Source organism: Marmota marmota, unplaced genomic scaffold, assembly GCF_001458135.2.
Source record: "Marmota marmota marmota unplaced genomic scaffold, marMar, whole genome shotgun sequence".
Lineage (NCBI taxonomy): Eukaryota > Metazoa > Chordata > Mammalia > Rodentia > Sciuridae > Marmota > Marmota marmota.
This window is the reverse complement of record NW_026000153.1, coordinates 5829929-5854751: the sequence shown is the minus strand read 5'-3', so window position 1 is coordinate 5854751 and position 24823 is coordinate 5829929. Positions and strand designations below refer to the sequence as shown.

General features: G+C 40.9%; 1 protein-coding gene across 3 annotated transcripts in view; it reads left to right on the top strand.

Moving 5' to 3' along the window:
- Cpvl (carboxypeptidase vitellogenic like) overlaps positions 1-24823 on the top strand; it is a 121701-nt gene that overhangs the window by 47366 nt on the left and 49512 nt on the right. For 2 of the 3 annotated variants that reach the window (XM_015490359.2, XM_048786396.1), the window contains exons 8-12: positions 1332-1398; positions 14097-14219; positions 14733-14864; positions 18309-18407; positions 19924-20100. In XM_015490359.2, coding sequence (XP_015345845.2) covers positions 1332-1398; positions 14097-14219; positions 14733-14864; positions 18309-18407; positions 19924-20100 — 598 coding nt within the window. The remainder of the gene's footprint in view (positions 1-1331; positions 1399-14096; positions 14220-14732; positions 14865-18308; positions 18408-19923; positions 20101-24823) is intronic. The other variant, XM_048786397.1, reaches the window with a different exon arrangement.

Below are 24823 nucleotides of genomic sequence, written 5' to 3'. Positions count from 1 at the left end.
ATTATATTTTTTACTTGCTAAATCTGGCAACCCTAACAACTCTCTAGCCAGCACCACAAGGAAGCAAGCTCTCAACTCAAGCAAAAGGCTTATTTGAGATTTACTCTGTTCCATTGTCTGTTGCCATTCCAAGAATCAGGAAGAGAGCAAGGGAAGCAGTTTTTAGCCTGAAGGTTGGAGAGGGAAGGGTGGAGGATGAACTCCTATTTTTATCCCTGCTCTAAAGCCAGTTTATTGTCAGTACTAACATGGAGGCCATAAAATTGCAGCTTCCCAGATTGAGTTGCTACAGAGGCCACTATAAATTATAAATAGAGAAATAACACCAAAACTCTGCACTAGTGGCTCATGCTGAATTTTTATGGAGCCTTTGAAAATTAAGTATAGCCAAGATCATAGTGGTTGTAATGACCCAATTTTGCCTCGGTAACCCTGGAACTCTCTCCCTTTCCTCCCTCCCTAGAGTCTCCTTGCCTTTCATCTTCCCTGTATGGCTCATGGCTTTCAGTCTCTCAGGAAGCTGGGACAGAAGCTGTCCCCAGCATCTCAGGCATTGAAGTTTGGGTCAGAACATTCATAAAATATCTGAGTGTCACGAGTTTTCCCCTCCTTTTGGGGAAGATTTTAATCAAGTAGGAAATCATTCAAACATCTCCCCTTTTCTTGCTTCTTTTGAAATAAATCCTTGAGTCGACTTAACTCTGTTTCATGTTGTTCATTTCTGCGGCTGCTGGCACTCTTTAGGAAATATGATTTTTCTTTTTTTTTGAGCTCAGAGGCCACTGTTCATTTATTTCAATACTTGTGGTCATTTGCTGGTTTCCCTTTAAATTATGGTCCTTTTACAGCTTTTCTGATTTTTTGGTTATTAAAACTAGAAAATTCTGGGAGCTCTATTAGAAATATTTAGGGCCTCTCACAGTGGGGGCTTGTAAGGAACTAAGATTCCCATACCTCTCCACAAACCTGAGTTAATGGAATCCTAAGGTTTGCATAAGAATGTTAAGTAATAGGTGAAAGCCTAATATCCTTGGATCAAGGTCCCCTCAAGCCAGGGGATCCAAAGTGGTAACCCAGAGATTTGGAAACGTGCCCAAAGTTTTGATGTCCACTGTCCAAACTTCTTAGTATTGCAATGTAAGCCCATACGTATTTATTTTCTAACCATCCACATAGAATGCAGTGTTATTATGTCCATGAGTCTTTGAAAAGCAGACTGGTGCCTGATTTCAAATGTGAAACCTATTGCCAAAGAGTTAGTTTTGGTGGCATTACCTGAAATGATTCTGATTCCATTTTCAATTGTGTATTTGTTGTTCCTCTTTTTGCAGTGCACTAGTTCAGTTTTTCCAGTTGTTTCCTGAGTATGAAAATAATGACTTTTATGCCACTGGGGAGGTGAGTCAAAGTCATGTTTTCTTGTGTGCTTTAAACATTATCAAGATTGAAATTTACTATGACTGTTTTGGTAGATGGTATATTCATCTAAAAAATGCATATATGTATGAATACGTGCATATGTGTGTGTGTGTGTACATTTAAAGATTGTAAGCCCATACTCAAAATTTTCCAACTATCTTCCAAAGATCCTCCATAACATATTTTGAAATCCAGGGCTTAATAAAGATTCATGTGTTAGGTTTAGTGTTGGTTTGTTATTTCTTAGTCATCTGCCCTTTTGGTTGTTGTCATTAAGGGAGTGGGGTGTACCGGGGATTGAACTCAGGGGTACTCAACCTCTCAGCCACATCCCCAGCCCTATTTTTCACTTTATTTAGAGACAGGGTCTCAATGAGTTGCTTAGCGCCTCACTGTTGCTGAACTCACGATCCTTCTGTCTCAGCCTCCCAAGCTTCTGGGATTATGTTATCGTGCCTGGCTATTAAGGGTGATTTTGAAGAATTCAGACCAAGTGCCTTGCAGAGTACTCCATATTCTGAACTTGTTGGATTCTGCCCTTTGTGCTTAGAACCAGCAAGAACAGTGCAGAGATGATGTGGTATTTTCTGTGGTATGCCATCAGGAGGCAGAGGATGTCAATTTGTCCCCTTATGGAAATACTAAACTTGATCACTTGGCCAAGGTGGTCTCTGCTGGATCTCACCATTGTAAACACACTTATTTCTGTTTGTAATTAATAAATAATCCAAGACCATGTGAACATCTGTTCTCCTGAATCTGTCTCCCAATACTTTTAACATCCATTGATGATCTCTATCTTAATCTGTTATTTCACCCAGGGGTTATAAAATGGTGATTTTATTCATGAATATAATGACTTTTCAAAACTAACTCTTTGGCAATAGATTTCGTATTTGAAATCAGGAACCATTTTGCTTTTCTGGTATCCTTCTGTAGCAATCTTTACCCTAACCTCTTTCTATTATATACTTAAAGGTATCATTATTTTTATTTGATCTGTCAAAAATTTTTGTGATCATTGTAGGTTTTGATGCTTAAATTGTTTTAATTTTGTTCACTGAGAGCCCCAACAAGATGGCTCCAGTGTTCTTTTGTCTTTGAACACTTCCTTGGTTTTTGGCTCAAATAAGTGTTCCAGAAGCATCTCCTACTTTCCTTACTCTCTCCCTGTGTTATAGTTTGAATATGGCCTGTCCTCTAAAGGCTCATGTATTGAAGGCTTGGTCCCTGGCCCATGGAACCTTTAGGAGGTGGGGCCTAACGGAAGGAAGTTAGATGACTGGGGGATGCCTTTGAGGGAGACATTGGGGCCTAACCCCTCCTCTTCTCTTTTTGCTTTCTGGCCATGATGTGGTGAATAGGCATCCTCCACTGTGCACTCCCAGCATGATATACTGTGCTACCACAGGGCCAAGTGACCAAGGACTTAAACCTCTGAAACTGTGAGCCAAATAAAAACTTCCTCTTCATAAGTTACTTATGTCAGGTATTGTTGTCACAATGACAGAGAGCTAATACAGTATTTTTCCACATGACAGAAAGTTGACTAACACTCCTGGAATCAGTCATTTACTCAAACCTGGTTCCTTTTAGTGTGTGTGGCAGAGAGATATTATTAAAGCCAAGTCCTGAGCACTTATTGTGCTCATTGCTACTGGCTCATCGCCACTGGGGTATCTTGTCTATGGGCAGAGCTAGAAAAGTAAAAAGTAAAATTCAAACCAAGACCCATAATTCTAATTTCCCACCACAGAGTTCTCTTCTCCTTTTCCCCATTACTTATTTGTATATGCCTTCTCCCACACCACGGACCATGGTTCCCAATAGCATTGCGTGTTTGCTTCATTTTTTGCAGTCCTACAATACACCCAACATAGCTTCAGAATTCCTATATCAGTATGGCCAACAAGAAACCTGTAAGTCTCTTTCATCAGGACTTTGCCTCTCATTCTCTCCTGATCTTTTCACTTGGCTTTGCACTTCCCTGATTTCATTCTCAGGTAATTTCTTTTCACTTGAAGTCCCCGTCTCTTCTCTTCACGTAGCCTGCAAGCTCAACTTTTGTTTCCTACTAATTCCATCCATATTCCTGAATTACATGTGATGCATTTGGGTCCCATGTCCATCTGAAAACCAGTAACTAGGTTGGAGGAATGGAATATGCAGATTGGCTAGTATGGAGCCCAAGGCTGATCCCAAATGCCTGAGAGGGGAAGGATCATGCTGGGGTCCTCACCTTCTGAAGCTTACAGCTTGAGTCAGGGGATGACTGAGCTCCAGAGGATGCTGAGCAAGGATGCTGAGCAAGAGCATCTGCAAATGTGCACACTAAGGGAGTAAAAGAGAGAAATATAATGTCCATTTTCCAAGGGAATGGTAAGTTAGAATTAGCTACATTTTCTTTTAAAGCCTGCTTTCCTCTCTTTCTAAGTCATTTGGAAAGAATATATGGACTGCTTCACACCGTGCTTCAGGGTTTCTATAGCTAGTTCTCCAGTTGAGATTACTTAGTCCTCTACCAATAATTCCCTCTCATTCTTGCTTTTTAACCAGTCTCAGAGGCAGGTTGGGGATGGGGCAGGCTGTGACACTCCTGTCATCTGGCAGCAGCCCTGGAAAATGCCCTCTCTCCCTCTGCAACAGAAGAGCGATATGTTTAATGATGTTTAATGTGTAATTCCTTGTCTTGCAAGTAATATGGCAATGTTTTTAACCATGATGTTGAATGCTCAGCAAAGCTGCCAAATCCCGGATGAAAAATTTGACTTGTCTATTTTATTTCTGCCTGGTGGTTTTTATGCATGTAATTTCCAAATGTGTATGGGAAAGGACAGTTTTCTTTTTACATTCTTTGCTGCCAGGATGAATACACTTGAGGGAACCTGTACCTTCTAGTCAATGAAGGAAGATGTAAGCGGGCAGGCTAGGCCTGAGGTAGAGATTCCAGGTTGCCAGGTAGCAATGAATGGCGTGGGGTCTGTTCTGCCTGAGGGTTCATCTCTGTCCAGAAGGAAGAGCACCAGATGATAACACCATGATGGTCTATCATTATTATAATGCTCTGTTTCTCTAGTCCAGTTGGTTTCATCTGGTCTGTCATCTGTTTTAAGGCCATGAAACAGAATAAAGATGTGGAAGGAATTCTGGATCAATAATTAGGAGACTTGGGACCTCACTGGATGATTCTGGGAAAGCTTTTTAACTTCTCTGGGCTTCTGCTTTTAATCTTACAATCAGAGGGGTTGGTTTTTAAATTAGATCACTTCTAGGGATATTTTGCTTCATTGAAAGTGGAACTGTGGTTATCTACACTTAACTCTTCTAGCATCTATATATAATTGCAGTTTTAACATAGTGCCTACCCATCCTTCCTCTCACCACTCTCAGCTCCCCCCTGCCAAAACAAATCATTACATATTTTTCAAGAAAAAAAAAAACCCTATCTTTTCTGAGCTCTTAATTTTCCCACACTCTTAGAGGGACTGAACAAATAATGTTGATCAATTTGTAGACTCATCCTTGAAAGATGAATGCATAAATTCAGAAGTGGTCTTTTGCCTTCTGTGCACACGCCCCAGACCCCAAACCCTTCATCTTGTGTGCTGTGTGTGTGTGTGGGGGGGGGGCACAGTGAGTGTGTGAATGGGGGAAGTCATGCTCAGAGAGTCTGGAGCAGCTGTTCAGAGCCCTGACTTTGGTGGAAGGGAGTCTGGAAATAATAATAGTACCTACTTCATAGCACTGTTTTGAGCATTTAATTAGGTAATCCTCCTCAGATATTTAGCCTAGTGACCAGCTGTGGCAAACACCCAACATTGATGCCTATTATTACCATCCATGTTGAAAACCTGGATTAATCTATTATGGCTCCAGAGCATATGGCCCAAAGCATGTAGACAGGGGCTGAGTGTTATGCTCTGCCTCTCATTGTTGGGACGTGGCAATGTCTTTTTTAATTAATTAATTTATTTATTTATTTATTTTTTGGTGTGTGTGGCACTAGAATTTGAACCCAGGACATTGTACATTCTGAGCAGATGATCTACCACTGAGCTACATTCCTAGCTGAAATCATTTTTAGAAGAAATAACTTGCTTCATCTAAAAGATGAAGACGGAGCTTAGAAGTTGATATTAGGGTTGGGTTTATTTGTTTTTCATATGGATAGCAGCAGATGTGCCAGGATCCACCCCAGGCTCCTTGCCCCTGTAGTATACACCAGGCGTGGCACCCCAGAGGGAGCCTGCTGTGGGTGTGAGGGAGATGGAAGAAGCCTCTTTGTCCCCTTTCCTTCTCTTTATTCCTGCCCAAAACACCAACTGGAATTAATTTTCTCTAAAGAGAGACAAATGTGTCTGTAAATCACCCTCCTCAAGGCATGAAAAAAATGTACTTCAAAAAGAAACAAGCTCCATTTAATTCCCATAATTAACTTTCTTTAAGTGTTATCCTTCCCAAGCCAGTAACTGTTAGTGAGCCTGCCCTTGTTCTTGAAGCATAGGCACACTGTAGAGTCCTCTCCAGTCACTGGAAGCCCAGCTAGATGGTAAAGCAGAACAACCTCATGGAGGAGAAAGGTGGCAAGACGGAGGGATGGCCCATTATCCCTGAGCATGTGGCTTCCTTGAGCCACTCCCAGGGAAGAGGCTGTGCTCCTGAGTGGTTATGGATGGATGGGAACCCATCCAAAATGGCAGGGCAGATGGGTCAACCTGGGCATTGCTTCTCCAGCATCAGAGAAGGGCAAAGTCTCTCTACAAGCAGTTTTTCAAGCATGTTTAATTTGAGGCCAATACAGGCAGAATTTTAAAGCTATTTATATAGTAGTTAGTGAACTTAATTGGATGCTTTATCTTCACCCACACGGGTGAAGGTCTGTGGGGAGCATGATGTTGGATGACCTTCATTGAAATCACAATGGTCTGTTGCTTTGAGGCAGCTGGCTCCTTGTATGTGGGAACCATGTTTTAAAAATGTGCATCATGCAATACTAATGAATGATATAGAGTGGCTTCATGAAAGGTTGTCATTAGGTAAAATTAAAATATCAATGCTATTTCTCTCCCACATCTTTTCATCTCCCTCTCATTGACCATACCCCCCTGCCCTCCTATGTCCTGGTCCCTCAGAACTCTCCTTCCTACTCTTATTTTCCAGGCCTATTTTATGCCCAGCCTCCTACCCCAGCCCTGCTTGCCTTGACTGTATTATATTCAGGTTTAATTCTCTAGCTTTCTCCATCCTTGTTGTGATTATTCTTTGATCTGTCCCCACTTTGACTTATTAGCTCACTGTCCATTAGCAAGATCTGATAAATGAAGCCAATGTGGTATACTATCAACATGTCTGCATTTGAATGGAAGACAGCATCTGCCCATGGAAAGGTATTTGTAATAGGGACTTCATAGCACTGAGTGCAAGCAGAGGGGTGGAGTGGAGATCTCTACTTGCAATAGGCCAGTAATCATGCTCTGAAGGCCTATATCATTATCCTGTTAGTCTGGGCTTGGGTTCCTTGAATTAGGTGGCTAAAAGAGAGCTTTAAGAACATCTCAACCACAGGTTTTATTTGCAAATCTCATATTAAAATAAAAGATATTTATTCAGAATGGATCATATTGTGGGCATTTTGCTGAGTATGGTTTCATGTATTACTTCATTAAAGTCCCACAGTCACCTTATGATATCAATGATATTATTATTTCCCCTATTTTACAGGTGAGGTGACTGAGGCTTAGAGAGGTTAGGTATGCTTTACCAAGGTAACCCAGCTAGAAAGTGGAGGAGCCAGAATTGAAGCCTGCAAGGTTGGACTCCAGAGCCTGAGAATTGCATTGCAGGAATTGGCTGAGCCCTGCCTGGGGAGATGCTCCATGGAGCCCAGCTGGGGCCCCCTCCTTAAAACCACATTGGTCTCCAGGACCTGCCTCTCCCTGCAGAGCAGATCCTCTTTCCATGGAAGGGAGTCAGACATCCACTTTCATATTTCCTGCAGATCTCTAGGGTTATAACCTTATACAAACAGAAAAGAAGCTCCTTAGCTCTTCGAATGTCTCTGTCTTTCTGGCCAAGACTTACTTTTAATCATAAAGACTTGGCTTTGATCATAAAGTTTTATAGAGTTAAGTGGAAGTTTCAAGTGATATAAAGACCTGAAGTCCTTGGAATGCAATTATTTCTCAAGGCTTGGAACTTGCTGAATTTTATTAGATAGCATTCAAGCTGTTTTAACTCTTGAGCCCATGACAAATGTCTATTTTCAATTATGTCCATCTGCACTTGCCAATATTTTCTTTTAGAATTGAAAACGGATTTGTGACTATTTAATGAGTTTAATATTATAAAAATTAAGGTTTAGCTGCAACCCAAAGAACTGAACAAAGACATATGGAAATGTTTGCAAGTTGGGCCGCTGGCTTTGGGAGAGCAAATCCAAATCAAATCAATACGTATTTACCATATTGATTTAGTTGCATGGAGAAGGGAATCAGAAATCATGAAAAGCTTTGTCTGCAGTGAACTACTACACAGACTGAGCAGTGTGGAGACATCAGTAATACCTGAGTGGATGAGATGTCCAGGTTGGGGATAGGAGATGTTAAGTTACATCTATTATTCAGCTTTAGCCTTCTGAATTCTCTACAGGGAGCAAACAAAGGTCTCCATTTGTTGTCTGTGGCCCAGAATGTTCCTTCTCTTTATTTAAAGGCCAAATTAACTGTCTTCTCCATTTTAAACAGAAGAGTTTATTCATCTCCTTGAATCACCTGGCTTCAAGCTAGGTTTCTCCATATTGGCACCAAAAAAAAAAGTCAGAGTAAGTTGGGGGGAGGGTGCATCTTGTTCACCTATATCTGACCCTGGTGAATATTTATTTAAGAGAAGCATCCTCTCAATACTAAAAGAGAATATATCATTCAGAAGGCAGCACGTACCTTTGCTTCAGTTTATGTGACTAAAAGTTGGCTACAGATCAAAATCTTCTTGCTATGTGTCTGTGCCTGTAGATTTTGCAAGAGTCTTTTTAAGCTCATTTTCAAGAGAAATAGCTGCTTTGATAAAATCATATTCTTCTTAGAAGGCTTTTTTTTAATTGCAGCAATGTGGTCTCGAAATTAGATGACGCATGGTCTAGAAATGTCTAGGAAGTTGTAGAGATTACCACAACACTGAAGTTCCAGCTTTCCTCATTCATTAAATTTCTGAACTGGCCATTCGAAGGACACAATTCTCTCCTCAGAGGAAATAAGGGTATTGAGTGATGTGAGAGTCTAGCTACCCTCAGGCTAGATGAAGTCAACGCTGCCCTAGCCTAATCCTTGGCTGCTACCTGGTGTTACCACCATCGCTCTTAGGGCTCTTACCAGTTTTTGTGGCTTTCTGTGTGTTTTTCTGGGTGTATGAAATTCTCTTCAGTTCTCTTCAGGGAATTGCAATTCTCCTCTTCCCTCTGGTCTACCACCATCATTGGGAGTGGCTATTCCATAGTCTGTGCTGGGAAGGGTGGGATGGCAGGGCATGTATACAACTCCTTCCTGAAGACAGCCTACTTCATTTCCTTAAGGTGACAGGAGTTCTCATCATCCAGCTAAGAATTCTTCAGAGAGGCATCTGAGGAAGTGGGGACAGAGCAGAGGGGCTCAGAATGTCCCTCAGCATCCTCAACACATCATTGCTGACATTGACAACACCCCCTGCCTATTTCTGCCAGGCAGAGGTTAGGAGCTGTGAATGGGGGATCTTTGTGTCCGGGTTGAGGTGTGCCTCACTTCCCAAAGCCATTGCTTATTATCACCTATAAAGTTCTAAATGTTTTCCCATGAAATGTATATGGAGAATCAAGGCAGAGAAGGAGTCTAACTGTATCTTTTTTTTTTTTCTACTAAATCTCAGTAAGAAATATATGGCTGGCTGAGAATAGCTTAAAGAATAGTAACTGTGAACATATGTGAAATTTCTGTAAGAGAACATTGTTTCCATTATAATATTATTCTCTGACACTGTTTTTCTTTTTTTTTTCCCCTCCTTCTGGAGGAGTTGATTGAAACTGGATTTTAAATATGTACTCTTTTTTTCCCTTCCTTTACAAGTAACTGGGCTGCAGGGTTGCAGTAAGTCAGCAGTGGATATTGTTGAAACATGTACGAAGGGAGAGATTGAGAACACACGATTACAAGTTTCTTTAAGTCTAATTTCATTGTACTTTAAATATCTGGATAATTAACCAAACATTACATTCTCTCTAGACTATTTTTACAAGTACAATATGCTCCTCATGTGATTTGCATTAGGCTATTCCAAACATCATTTAAGTGCTCAGAATGATTGCAGACCAAGAGTCAAAACTACAGTTCAGCTATGATGTGGAGGTCTTATTCTCATGGGGGAAATAAAAAATTGAGAACTGAATTCTGAGATCCTTCTGATGTCGCAGGAGAATTGGAAGTTTATTGCTTCGCTAAGCTCCAGCAAATAGAAGTATGTACAAACACACCCTAGTGTCTCTGTTCTCTTGTTGGAGGTGTGTTCAAATAGGGTCACCCTGGGAGAAATTAACCAAACAAGAGCAGTGCTAGAGTTGGCAGCTTAAAGCTCCTTTAAATATCAGAAAGGAATAATAAGGGGAGACTAAAATCCAGATGTGTCAATTGCAAAACTGGTCCTATTTGTTGTGTAAGGTATATATGTTTATCTGGCTGAGTTCCTCACTTGAAGGTCACTGCCAAACTCTGAAATAATACTTATCAGACAGTTTCTGGCTGTGCTTTTTTCTCTTTCCTCTTATAATTGCTTTGATGTTGCTTTGAGCTTTTATGAGGCCAGGTTCTGATCTGATGCTAGAAGGTTAATGTTAATTTGCAGACTTCGGGGCCTTCCTTGACTGGCTGCTGCCCACATTGCTGAGCACTGTGGGCAGGTCAGAGAAACCACAGGACAAGAGTTCTGGTTGCAGTTACTGTTGTCATAAGTATGGGCAGAACTCAGAAGAAAAGGAGCAAGAGTTCTTAGAATCAGGATCACAGCCCATTAGGCAGTCACATCTAAAGCTTCCCCCTAAACATGAGTTTCTATTCTATTTTAAAATATATACAGGAAGTGAAAACCTAGGTAAAACAGAACATAATTGATTTATTGTCTGGTTGTCTTTTGAAGTGCTGGTGGTGGTCAGAAAATTGTTCAATTGAGAAATAAATGTTTCAAGGATAAGAAGTCTGCTTTTGCAAACAAAAAAGAAATACATCTCAACAAGGAGGGTGAAAATAATTGAAATTTCATTATAATGTTTTGGTGTCTGTTTTCCATAGAATAATCCTATAATTGTCTACTGTGTGACAGCCTGAGTCGCTCAACCAGTGGAATGATTAATGAAAAAGGCAATGAAGGATTTGTCACACTGTCACAACGCAAGGAAGTGTGTGATAGTCATTAGAAGCAGAAAAAATGAGATAAACATCATCACCCATGAGGTTAGCAGATGTGGACTGAATATTGAAGAATCTGGTTTTGGAAATGATTATAGTACTGCCCATCCTGCTGTCAGGTTTTTCACAAATGGTCAGCAGAGCAAGCATGGAAAGGATGAAAACAAGATTGGGTCCCAGCATGGGGGCCAGAGACCCAGGCATTCCAGGGCCACTGACTGAAATGGGATTTGATAGAAATGAGAGCGGGGGAGGGGCCATGCCTGGGTGGAATTCCAGTTAGACATGTGACTGAGACACCCAAACCCTTATTTTCATCATTGTAAAATATAGGAAAATAATGTTGATGGTAAATGGACTCAGATTACAATAGGTGAAATAGCCTGGTGTATAAGTAGATGCTCAAAAGTCAAATGCGTGTTCCTTCTTAATTTCCTGCCTGCTGATATCCTAGATGGTCACATGGGGAAGGTGCCATAAAAATGTGGATGCTTTAGACTTAATTTGTCATCATTATAGAACAACTTAAAGTCTGTGCCCTTCCATCTCAGAGGTGAAAAGAGGAGTTTTATTACCAGGCTCACGATAAGACAACTTCAATAACAATATCACTAGAACATATATTTTTAAGCGTTTGTACCAGTTTCCAGAGGGAAAAAAAATTTAGAAGTCGTGCCAGATAGGTTGTTCATTTATCAAGTATGTGTTTATGTATCTCCTTTATGCCGGTCAATATACATATATTATGGGAATAATAATTCATGAAATGGCAAACCTTCTGAACATTGGAGGCAAAGTTTTCAGAATGTATTTTCAAAAGAAATTGTGAATTTTACAAGGACAAGTCTTGTGCCTGCTCATTTTTGTGTCTGTTCAAGTATCTATATAATGACTTTGACAGCAGAGTTGCTCAACATGCCGCTGTTGAATAAAGAGTATTTGGTACATCTTTACCAGTAAAATGATCGCTCAAGAAAATGTGCTTTTTTTTGTCATTTTACAGAAATTTTATTTGATAAATGTTCACTTATTGCCACTAATGATAATATAGCACAGTTATAAAATAAACTGAATTTCTGACATGAAAACACATCTCTATATTACCACAAGGCAGCTAAATGTACTCATGACTAAATTACTATGAATAAATTACTATGATTCAATACTTTTGCCTAAATAATTATTATTGCCGAAGAAGCCTGCATCAGTAAGAAGGCAGTGCATAGATTACTTGAATTATGTTCTTTTATCATAACTTGGAAGGAGTTGAGGTTTTTATAATTTATAATACCTGGTTGGACCAGGTATAATTCTGGCTGTACTATTTAATGTCTCAATCCTGCCTGGTGTCCTATCTTGAAAAGGGAATAGTTGTCTCCCTGTGATTATGTTATGGATTAAAGGAAAGCCCTCAGGAGCTCCCTGCCTCTGGAGAGCCTTGGAGATATTGTAAAGGACCTGTTGACACACAGGTACCCACATAAGGTTTCTGGTCTATTTTGAACATGCATGCATCACTCTTTTTCAAATACATGTAAATTCATTCATTCAACAACTGTTTATTGAACCCTGACAAAGGGACAGCATTTCACAATACGAATGCACAGTGGACACAAATAAACCAAACAGACTATACCCCTGAGATTGGGGATCTTATCCTGTAGTATGGGTGGAAAAACAACAATATACAAGATAAAAAATTAAAGTTGGATGGTGATAAGGATGAAGAGGAAGGAGAGAGGGGGGATATAAATGGAAAAGAAGGGATGCTAACTTTTAGGTAGGGTGGCCAGGGAGGGCAGCTCAGAAGGCCTCTCTTAGGGAGGGAGCCTGGGGGAACAGCCTTCCAGGTGGAGGGGACAGCTGACGTGAAGGCCCCAGCTGGCATGTGGGCGGCATGTACAAGGAACACTGTGGAACCCAGAAGGACTGGGGAACAATGAGAAAGAAGATAGGGGGAAGGTTGGGGAAGGGAGCAGATCATGCCAGCCTTTATGCCCCAGAAAAAGGCCCGTTGCTTTTACTCTGGGTTGGAGGAAGTCATTGAAGGATCTGAGCCAAGGACTGGTGTGATCTGGTTTAGATCTTACAGGTCCACTGTCTAAAAATAGATCAAAGGGGACCATTGAGGAGGTTGGTGCAGTAATCCAGGCAGGAGATGATATGATGGTGACCAAGAGCAAGGTGAGGAGTGGGGGTGTGAGGAGACATGGACTCCAGACACATTTTGATAGAATAGGTAAGGTTGACAAGCTTGGCTGATGGATTTCTGGTGGGGTGTACACCAAGAAAAGATATGAAGAATGCCTGAAGACTTTTGGTCTGAGCACTTGGAAGAAAGGGAAGGTTTGGGGACTTGGGCTTCATTTTGAACATAGCAAGTTTAATAACAAGTGGAGATGTTAAGAAGGCCACTTGGGCTGTGCACAGTGGCACAAACCTGTAATCAGGCTCAGGAGGCTGAGGCAGGAGGATCATGAGTTCAAAACCAGCCTGAGCGACTTAGTGAGGCCCTAAGCAACTTAGTGAGATCCTGTCTCAAAATAAGAATAAAAAAGGGCTGGGGATGTGGCTCAGTGGTTAAGCACCCCTAGGTTCAATCCCTGGTACTGCCCCCACCCCAAGGAATGTAACTCTCAATGGAAAATACACAGGAACTGTTTTTAAAATATTACTGAGTCAACACAGCACTTTTTCAGCATACTCTAAAAGAAGAACTATTATGTTTGTTAGGTGAAAGGATGTCTACAAGATATTTTGACTTTGGAAAAAGACCCTGTGCTGGAAAAGGTTGGAAATAAAGATATATTTAAGTGAAAATTTTAGTGGCCAATAGGCATTATTTTCCTTTCCCCCTTCTTCTATTCCTTTAATGCACATTGATTTCAAAATCTGTATCATTATACAGACTTTTAAGTCTTAAGTTTCAATGCGAGACTTTTTTTTCCTTTTTAATTAAGGCTTTGAATAGAATTTTCTGGTAAGAAAAGCCTGACTGATGGGAGGGAGGGAGAGAGAGAGAGAGAGAGAGAGAGAGAAGCAAAGAAGGAAGGAAGGAAGGAGTGAAAGAAAGAAAATATGTGCATGCAAATACACTTCTTTCTATTGGGGGTTTCAATGTGAGGTTAAGAAATCCATGGTAAACCTTATACGGAATTAATCGAAGCTTCATTGTTACTTCATCAGCATAAGCATGTGTACCTGTACTAGCCCCGATTTGTGACTGTTCCCTTCAATATCTGTCCTCCTCAGTCTTACGCAGGGAAATACGTACCCGCACTTGCGCACTACATCCACGCCCTCAACACCAAGGAGCAGGTCAAGATCCACCTGAAAGGAATTGCTCTTGGAAATGCATATTCTGACCCTGAATCGGTAAGTGTGATGATGTTTGTTTCCCTTTTGTAACTTAATGAGATCAGATCTCTTCTTAATCAGAGGCCCAGGTGCACGAGCTCCTTTTACCTTAAAGGCTTAACTTGATAAAGGGCAATACCAATGGACCTTTTGACTGAACTCTTCCATTTTTTTTTTTTAACAATGTTTCAGTCAACTTGCTCTGCCAGCCTACACCAGCTGTGTTGTACTATGTGTGTTGTGCTGTGTGTTTGTTATGTGTGTTGTGTATTTTGTGTGTTTGTGTTGGGTGGGTTTTGTGTATTTGTGGAGTATGTGTTGTGTATGTTGTGTGTTTGTGTTGGGTGGGTTGCATGTGTGCACGTGTGTATTTTGTAGGTGTGTGTGTGTGTGTGTGTGTACAGTTGTCCTATCTGGCTATTTCTAGCACCAGACTGAAAATTATGAAGTGTGACTTCACAAAGCAAATGGGCTTCCTGCCTTCTCTCCTTCTCAGTGTCTGGCACTTATGTGTGTCTCTTTTGTCCTCAGATTATAAAGGGCTACGCGCCATTCCTCTACGAAATTGGCTTGTTGGATGAGAGGCAGAGAAAGTACTTCCAGAAGCAGTGCAATAAGTGTATAAAATACATCAAGGAGGAGAACTGGCTACGGGCCTTTGAAGTGAGTTCTGGGGCCCTGTGCTGCCCTCAAGCAATTAAAACCATCTGAGGAGAGGAGGGGTCAGTGAAGCCCCATGGTGCTCAGACATTTTTTATGAGAGAAGGAATATCTGCTTGGAGAGATGAGTGGGCACGCCGTGCAGAAACGAACTGTCTGTGTTTCTTTGAATTTACTTTGGCTGTATTAAGCCTGAGGTCATCTTGGAGTGTTTGTCTAGCTGTGTGTTCATTAACTATTCTGATTTCTTTAAATGCTGTGTGGGACTTAAAGGCCTCTCCTATCATATGGAAATCAGAAGAAAGTGAACCTCGGAAGTAAATGCATAAACTTCAACATGTGCGCAAAACCATTTAGAAGGCTTATGTCTACAGACAGGGTTTCAGCTGGGGAAGTGACCACAGTGCTTGACAAATAGCACATGTTCCCATGTGTCGGGAACAAGAGATTGTGAAGTGTAGGGATCTAAGACTGTTGCAAAGAGCCATTGGTATTTGTAGTTATGATGATGTTGCTCCTCTAAAAGTAAACTTGAGAATCTGATAATATGCTTATATTCTTCAGCCTTTTTAAAACATAAGAGTACACTAAATTACAATATGGGAAGTTGCGTGTTTGGGGCAATTGCAGACAAAGGCTGTGTGTAAACAATTCTCCTGGGGCTTTTGGTCATGTTTCCTATAGAGTCATCCTGATTGACATATTGGTTTGATGAGGCAAGGACTGAATTTTTGAGGACTTTATGATTCATTATGGTTATTAAGGCAGAAGCCTGATATTAATAATCTATTGGATACTCCAGATCAGCTTGTTCAGATCAAAATGGGAGACATTCAAACTTTAGGACACTACCTGAAGTCACCCAAGGCAGTGACCACTCTTGCTATGAATTCTGATGGCAGCAACCTGTGCAAACAGATTGAGATAGAGAAGTCCTAGCCATCCAGCGCCATGCTTAAGGACTCCCTCTTGTGTGACCAGATGTGGCTGCAAAGTGTGGATTCAGAATTTTTTGTATCTTAGGAAGGACTGCGAAGGAAGAGGGATTCTCTCGGAGATGTGTAGGATCACGCCCCAACCCACCGTGACAATATTTTCAAGATTGGTTTTAGGCCCTCCACTGTTGGTAGTTGAACAGGACAAAAAGGAACCTTTAGAATTTAGAATTAATACTAATTTTATGTGGCATAAGACCAATTTTCCCATGAGACATTTAGTGTGATTTGAAAGCACACAGCAGTGTCAAGAGCAAGAACATTTGAGAGGCCCAAAGGTGTGAAGAAAGCAGGGAGATGACTGAGGCCCAACAGCCTCAGACACCCAGAGGGCTAGAGAACCTGAGGGAAGTTCAGGTATGCTCTGTATTCAGAGACAAGGATCATGCGACTCTCTCATTAGGACTCCTGGTGACCATGGTGTTTGTATAGATGATCCTTTCAATACTCTATCCCTCAGTCCCTTGGCCTCCTCTTTTGCAACAATCACATTCTACTCAGCTGCTCATTCCTTGTTACCAAAAGCCATCAGGCATTCTACAATCTCAATTAAAAATTTTTTATTTGCTCTCTTTAGATGTACATGATAGTAGAGTGTATTTTGAATATTATACATACATGGAATATAACTTCCCATTCTTGTGGTTGAACATGATGTGGAGTTTCACTGGTCGTGTATTCATACATGAATATAGGAAAGTTACCTAAGATTTATTCTACTGTCTTTCCTATTCACACCATCCCCTCCATTCTCTTCATTCCCTTTTGTCTAATACAATGAACTTCTATTCTCTCCCCCCTCCCCTTATTGTGTTTTAGTATCTGCATATCAGAGAGAACATTTAGCCTTTGGATTTTTTGGGATTGTCTTATTTCACTTAGCATTATATTCTCCAGCTCCATCCATTTACCAGCAAATGCCATAATTTCATTCTTCTTTAAGGTTGAATAATATTCCATTGTGTATATATAATCACATTTTCTTTATCCATTCATCTGTTGAAGGGCACCTATGTTGGTTTACTAGCTTTGCTATTGTAAATTGAGCTGCTATAAACATTGATATGGCTGTGTCACTATAGTATGCTGATTTGAAGTCCTTTGGGTATATGCTGAGGAGTGGGATAGCTGGGTCAAATGGTGGTTCCATTCCAAGTTTCCTGAGCAATCTCCGTACTGCTTTCCAGAGTGGTTGCACCAATTTGCAGTCCCACCAGCAACATATGAATGTGCCTTTTTCCCCCTCGTCCTTGCCAACATTTATTGTTACTTGGATCTTCGATAATTGCCATTCTGACTGGAGTGAGATGAAATCTTAGTATATTTTAATTTGCATTTCCCTAATAGTTAGAGAGGTTGAACATATTTCATATATTTGTTGACCATTCGTATTTCATCTTCTGTGAAGTGCCTGCCTGTTCAGTTCCTTTGCCCATTTGCTGATTGGGTTGTTTGGTTTTTTTTTTTTTGTTTTTGTTGTTAAGTTTTTTGAGTTCTTACAATCTCAAATTTAAACAGCTTTCTCCAACTGCGACCTCCCACCCTTCCAGCTCACTTGTGCTGACATGCCAGTGCTGGGAGTCCTGCAGCCCCATGGTCTCTAAACCCACTGACCCAACTAGCTCTTCATGATCTAACTAACCCTCTCTGGTCCTCATTTCTCTAATTACCAAACTTAATACCAAGGTCTAGACCTTCCAGACTCCTGAACCCCTTTAGCACTTTCTCCTGCTCCTCTGGCTAAACCACAGCCTTGACTGAATCCACCTCCCTGCACCCCACGCCTGTTCCAGGCAGCTGCACCTGGCTGGAGAAAAGCACCCAGCTGTGCTGACTGCTCTTGCCCTCCTCTGACGTCCAAGTTTTTAATGTCAGCCATCCAAAGGTAACTTCTACCAGTTCCAGGCACCTGCATGTATGCCCACATCCTCTGTCCTCTCTCCTAGTACTGTGGCGAGTGGTCCACGATCCATCTTAAGGCATCCCTTCCCACAAGGTTCATTCCTACAGTTGAGGCCTCTGAACTTGCTCCTTTCTCTGTCTAGAATGTTTTTTCCCCAAATTGTCTGTATGGCTTTCTTCCTTCCAATAGATCTTAAATCAAGTGCCATCTTCTAAGAGATGCCCTCTCTTTAGGGTCCCCTACGGACGTGTGCACAAACCCATGATACCTCTCCTTGTCATTCCCTAACATATAGAGTTTGCACACTCTAACATACTGCATATTTCACCTAACAATGCTGGAGATTTTGTTTTCCCCTTGAATATCAGCTTGGTCTGTCTTGTTCACTGAAGTTTTTCCAGTGCCTAGGACAGCGTTTTGCACAGAGAAGATGTGTAGTAAATGCTCAAGGAACAAAACAGTAAAGGAAATGAGAAGCTGAATGACAAATACCTGTGTGTGTTCACCCACCCAAACGTTTCCTTCTCTCTTCCCTCCCTCTCAACCCAGATACTGGATAGACTACTGGATGGCGACTTGACAAGTGATATTTCTTACTTCGAGAATGTGACGGGATGTTCTAACTACTACAACATTTTACAGTGCACGGTAATAACATTTTTCAAACTGTAGTCACGTCTGCTTAAAACTTTTGACAAAACCAAACCTCCTCTGATTTGGAAAATAGGGTAGCTGGCTTTCTACTAGACAAAGATATCCAAAGTGGAGTGCCTGAGTTGGTCTCCTAAACTGATTGCAGTCTGTTTCCCACCAATGTTGTATGTGTTATAATCTGACCATCCACAATGTGTGATATCCCATATCACACAGAACAATTCCTGATGGGGCGGTTTCCCCTCCAGAGCTTGTTTTGCAGAAGAGCTTGTGGAAAGGGTGGAAGCTGGGATTGCAGCTCTGGGTATGAGGTCTCAGAGTTTCAAGCCTGTTTATGAACCTCTTGAAAATGCCCACATTCTTTGTTCTGTACTTAAGATGGCTTGGATAATCAAAGCTACCAAAGCCTGTATGAAAATATTTGCTTTGTCTTCGTTTTAACTTGAGGTGTTTAGTGCATTCAGTTCAGCCCTACTTCAAGTCCTGTAGAATATTTCTTAAAGTACCAAAGTAGTTTCTTTCCTAAAAGTAGGCCAGAGTCATGTGTTTTGTGTAGAATTAGCCAACTAAGAGAAAGGGAGCCAAATGGGGGTTGGGATTTGTATAACCTTTGTCTGACAATGTGTTCTGTTTTTAAAATGATCACATTTTGTGAACTATTAATTATAAAGTCAATTTCAGTGGAATTTGTCTATCCAATGGTTTTGGGTTTAGATTGTACCACAAATAAAACATATGGCGGGGAAGAGAGAAACAATATTTGTGATTTGCATTTTTCTCTACAACATAATATATTCACTGTTAACAAAAATTGCTAACAAAGCAGAAAATTCGCACACTCAAACCCCCAAATTTTTATCCTTTTGTAACTTGAAGTATTTTTAAAGCCCTTATTCTTTTTTTTTTTTTCTTTTCAGTATAATTATTATTACAGAGGCTTTTATGCAGTGTTGTGTTGGAATTTTTTAAAAATAAGACTCATGAACTACTTTCTTTCATCTTCCTCATAAAATATCTGTTTTTACACCTGATGTATTTCCCCCTGTACTCAGCTGGTATTGTTTGTGTGGCTTTAATAAACAGCAGACCATAGAAAAGAAATCCTTAGCTTTTAATCTACCACCCCTCTGGCCTCCAAGAGCTACTTCACCTTCTTTCCATGGAGCCACCAACAAGGAGCAGTTGATATGGACCATCTCACCCCTTCCCTTTGCCCTCCCTATCTCTTCCTCTAAGTGGAGTCACAGGTTGCAAAAGATTAGTTTCTGAAAAGGAAAATCTCACACTTGCAAATTGGATATTGGCTCCAAGAGTGTCAGATAATCCTGATTTGTCCTTAGTAAGAGGATTTCATTTAAACCACCTCACAAACTTCTTTTTAAAAATTTCCAGAGTGGGGCCACATTAAAAGTCCTGTCCTCTCTTACTTATTGTGTTCTGTGCTATGAGAAGCCCACAGCTTTTCCCGGCATGCTGTTTCCTAATATCTTTCTGATGCACCCTCTGCCAGGAACCTGGGGACCAAACTTACTATGGGAAGTTTCTGTCACTCTCAGAAGTGAGACGAGCCATCCACGTGGGAAACCAGACCTTCAGTGATGGAGCTGATGTTGAAAAGTACTTGCGACAGGACACGATGAAGTCGGTCAAGACCTGGCTCACGGAGATCATGAATAACAACTACAAGGTAAGAAGGTGACTGCAGTTACTGTCTCTTAAGAACTTTTCAGATTTCCCAGAGCAGAGCTGACTCTATTATTTGTAACTTGCCTCTGTCTTTAAACAGCAACAACAATTTATACTATTTGCAAACATAAATAATCTCTGGTTTGTTGGATTTCTTTATATTAAAAGATTTCTTTCCTTTTAATTAACCCACGCCTCCAATCATTCCTTAAAATGAAATTCCCTATGGCACTTGCCAGCTCTCACTCTTTCTTGGGAAGAGACTCTCAGAGCAGAAAAAAATGACTGGCTTTGTGTACCTGAGCCAATTCCTTCCGTGTTTGCCGTATCATATGAATCTCAGTGAAGTCAGGGATACGGGACAGTAACTAGTTATTCCAAAAATGCATTTTTCCTAATAATCGTGTGCATTCACTTTGCTCAGTAGTAGCTGTTTCAGTATCTGCTTTAATCAGATGCTCTGCCCGGCTGTCAGGCAGAAATAGCGGAAGAGAAAGGTCCTTTTCTGAGGCCCGATGAGTCCGGCTCTGTGTTTCCACCTGGAGACGATCTGCCTGCTCAGCTGCTAGAGACAGGAGAGGAGATGAACTCACAGGAAGCGGCCCTGCGGGTTCAGGCAGAGGGGGCATGGGCCCTTGGTGTCCTCCCAGGGAGGAGGAGAAGTTATCTTGTCCCCATCCCCTGTCTCCCCTTCTGCTCTGATCCCCCAGGATAGCTGTTGTTTGTCATGGGGATGGTCTATGGGGCCAGTGTACTAATGATAGAACAGACAACCAGCGGGGCTTCCTTTTTTAATATGGCAGAGACAAGGCTAATGAACTTGGGATAAACAAAAACCAGAGCAGCCAGTAGCTTGTAAGATACCTCTGAATCAGGAAAAGAAAATTCATCCTCAAGACACTTTATTTCCAACTACCTGACTCTTTTTTACCATTTGCCGGCATGAGGAATATACATTTCTATGATGCCTGTAAGGAACAGTATGCCTCAGGATGGTTCAGTGCACAAGCTGTGCTACTGTTCAGGGCATCACTTCAAATGCATCCTTAGTACAGTGTGTTTCAGATCATGGCAACCCTGGAAAGTCCACTTTTCTGATCTTGCCTCCATATAGAGTTTGACATGGAACCCTTGTTTAAAATAATCTATGGTCAATGGCACACAGAGACTGCACACCCATTATAATCCCACAGAACTTGATGGAATACTTTCTAGGAAAGAAAGTAAGTATCTAACTGGATCAAGCCAGCATTGCATCCATTCTTGGGTTTGGTTCTGCTGGGGAAATGCAGCGGCCCTTTGTGCTTACCTGCTTCCAGCCTTCTCTGAACAACTCCCCAAAGCACTGCTGCCTCTCTTCTTCTCTGAGGTCTCCTCCATGGTTATGCTTGGCACACGGTCCTGCCATTATGGGCTCTCAGCCTGACATCCATCCTGGCACCAGCTAGGAGCCAATGTCCATGACCAGGGAATGAGTGAAAGAAAAGTTAGTGCTACATAGAATATATCTAACAGAGTGTCCATAATCCATGAGGTATTTATGGTTCACAAATTTATTTAACCAAAAAGAGCTTAGCACTTGTGTTTTAAGACAAAAAATATCTAATATAACATTGAGAAATGCCATGTGGTTTTGTTGAGTGAAAAATTTTCCCATGTACATTATTTGTGCCCTTGGCTCACTGTATAAATTTAACTAGAATATGATTCCCTCTCAGCCATGTGAGGATAAGTGTGGTATAGAGCTCAGCTGATGTCAGAAATTCTCTTAATGTTGACTAATTGCTACAGACTGTTCGCCATTTGATAAAATAGAACATACTGATTAGAGATGATCCTACACCTCTGTCCTTGTTGCCCATGTAACCCAAACCCACTATCCTAGTCTATTCAGGCTGCTCTAACAAAAATACCCTAGACTTGGTCACTTATAAACAATAAGAATCTATCATTCACAGTTCAAGAAACTGGGAATTCCAAGACAGGTGCCCACAGATGTAGCATCTGGTAAGGGCTGTGCTCTGCTTCATAGAAGGTGCCATCTTGCTGCATCTTTACCAGCTTTTATAAGGGCAGACAGGCTTCATTCTGGTTTGTTTTATAAGACTATTAATTCCATTCCTGAGGGTTCCACCCCCAGATTTAATTACCCCAAAGTCTCCGCATCATTTTGGGTGAACACATTCAGACCATAACACCTACCATCAGGAATTCCACTGAAACCAGAGTATTTTCTACCCTTTTCAATTCTGAATTCATTTCCAGAAAAAGAGAAAAGTTTAGTGATGCAGATAAACCACACTTCCATAAAGGAAGAGACAAACTATGCAGTCGATCTGCATGCAGACCCCAAGTGGCTGCTACAGAACAGGCAGCGTGTTCACTGGGGCAGCTGGCACAGCCCTGCGGGCAGAAATTATCTTTGGCTTGTCTGCTATTGATGGTGAACCTCAAAGTGTGTATAATGGAACCAGAACAACTTAAGTTGGCTTAAGACATTAGTACCCTTAAAGTTCTATTTATGTAAGACTCAGTTCTAATTTGTCATCCAGAGCAGTGCGCCTGTTTCTGTTCTCAGGAACATAGAAGTCTTTCCAGCACTAGAATCATTTTAGCCAATATATAGTATCTCTGACAAGACCAGGAATGTCCTCCTGTGCATCTGGTGCATTTTTGTGTAGTTTCTGTGTAAACTGCATAAAAACAAAATTCTCTTCTGCTAATGATATACAAGAGGTTCACAGTCCAAATCATTTTCTTTTTGGTAATTTCAGATGTTTAGGTGGCAAATGGAAATATTGTATCGGCAAGTTTCCAAAATACCTAAAATGAGAAACAATGTGTTAGACTACCCCAATTCTTTTTGTAAAAAAATTTTTTTAGTTGTAGATGGACACAATACCTTTATTTTATTTCTTTATTTTTATGTGGTACTGAGAATTGAACCCTGTGCCTCACATGTGCTAGGCACATGCTTCACTACTGAGCTACAACCCCAGCCCTGACTATCTGAATTTTTTTTTATTACATCAGGTCAAAATATTATCAGGACTTTTAAGAGCTGATCTGTACAAGAGCATAGTGGTTGACAGCATGCTCTCGAGTCATACATTTTGAGTTTGAGGGCTGGTTCTACCACTCAGCTACTGTGTTCCTTTGGGGGAAGATGCTTGATTCTTTGTGATTTAGCTAAAAATGGGAATAGAAATAATATTTATGCATGAGTGTTTGTGACATCATTGAGATTATTCCTGTAAAATACTTTTAAAAAGCTTTACAGTTTGAATCCATCCCATTTATTGATTCTTGATTTTATTTCCTGTGCTATAGGAGTCTTGTTAAGGAAACTGGGGCCTAATCTGACATGATGAGGATTTGGGCCTACTTTTTCTTCTATTAGATGCAGGGTTTCTTGTCTAATAGATGTTACTGATAAATATTTTAAAAGCTGGGAATGGAACCACCATTTGACCCAGCTATTCTCCTTCTTGGACTATTCCCCAAAGACCTAAAAAAAAGCATACTATAGGGATACAGCTACATCGATATTCATAGTAGCACAATTCACAATAGCTAGACTGTGGAACCAACCTAGATGCCCTTCAATAGATGAATGGATAAAAAAAAAATGTGGCATTTATATACAATGGAGTATTACTCAGCACTAAAAAATACAAAATCATGGCATTTGCAGGTAAATGGATGGAGTTGGAGAATATCATGCTAAGTGAAGTTAGCCAATCCCCCCAAAACAAAAGGCAGAATGTTTTCTTTGAGAATCCATAGCGGGGGAGAGGGGATCATGGGAGGAATGGAAGAACTGTGGATAGGGCAAAGGGGAGAGAGGGGAAGGGAAGTGGTATGGGGCTAGAAAAGATGATAGAATGAGATTACAGATTAATTAAAGATTACATCATTACCCTAGGTACATGCATGAAGACATGAATGATGTGACTCTACTTTATGTACAACCAAAGAAATGAAAAATTGGGTTCCATATGTATACTATGAATTGAAATGCATTCTGTTGTCATGTATAACAAATAAATGAATTGATTAATTTAAAAAAGAATATTCAAAAAATATTAGCAGAAGTCTAAAAAAAGTCTGAAAGAGTTTATATGTAACCTGAAGTTGGGCATGGTGGCACATGCCTATAATCCCAGCAGCTTGTGAGGCTGAGGCCGGAGGATGGCGAGTTCAAAGCCAGCCTTAGCAAAAGTGAGCCACTAAGCAACTCAGTGAGACTCTGTCTCTAAGTAAAAGGCAAAATAGGGCTGGGGATATGGCTCAGTGGTTGAGTTCCCCTGAATTCAGTCCCGAGTACCCTCTCCCTCAAAAAAGTCACTGTAACAAAAATGAAGACACCTTTGATTGATGGGTTATTATAGATTAGACATAGCTCAGGAATGAAGCACTGAGCTTGAGATATGACAATAAGGACTTCTAAAACTGAGAGGCAAAAGGAACACCCACCCCAGATAAGAGGGATGGGAGGGGGTGGTGAGCGAGAGAGAGAAAGAGAGAGAGAGAGAATACCTAAGTTTCTGGGACAACTAAATAAGATGTAACCTATTCATAATGTGACTACCAAAAGGAGGATGAAAAGAAAGACATAGAAGCAGTATTTGAAGCAATAATGATTGAGACTTTCCCCAATTTAATGTCAAGACACCAAACCCACAGGCCCAGGAAGCTTAGAGAAAACGAAGCATAAATGTCAA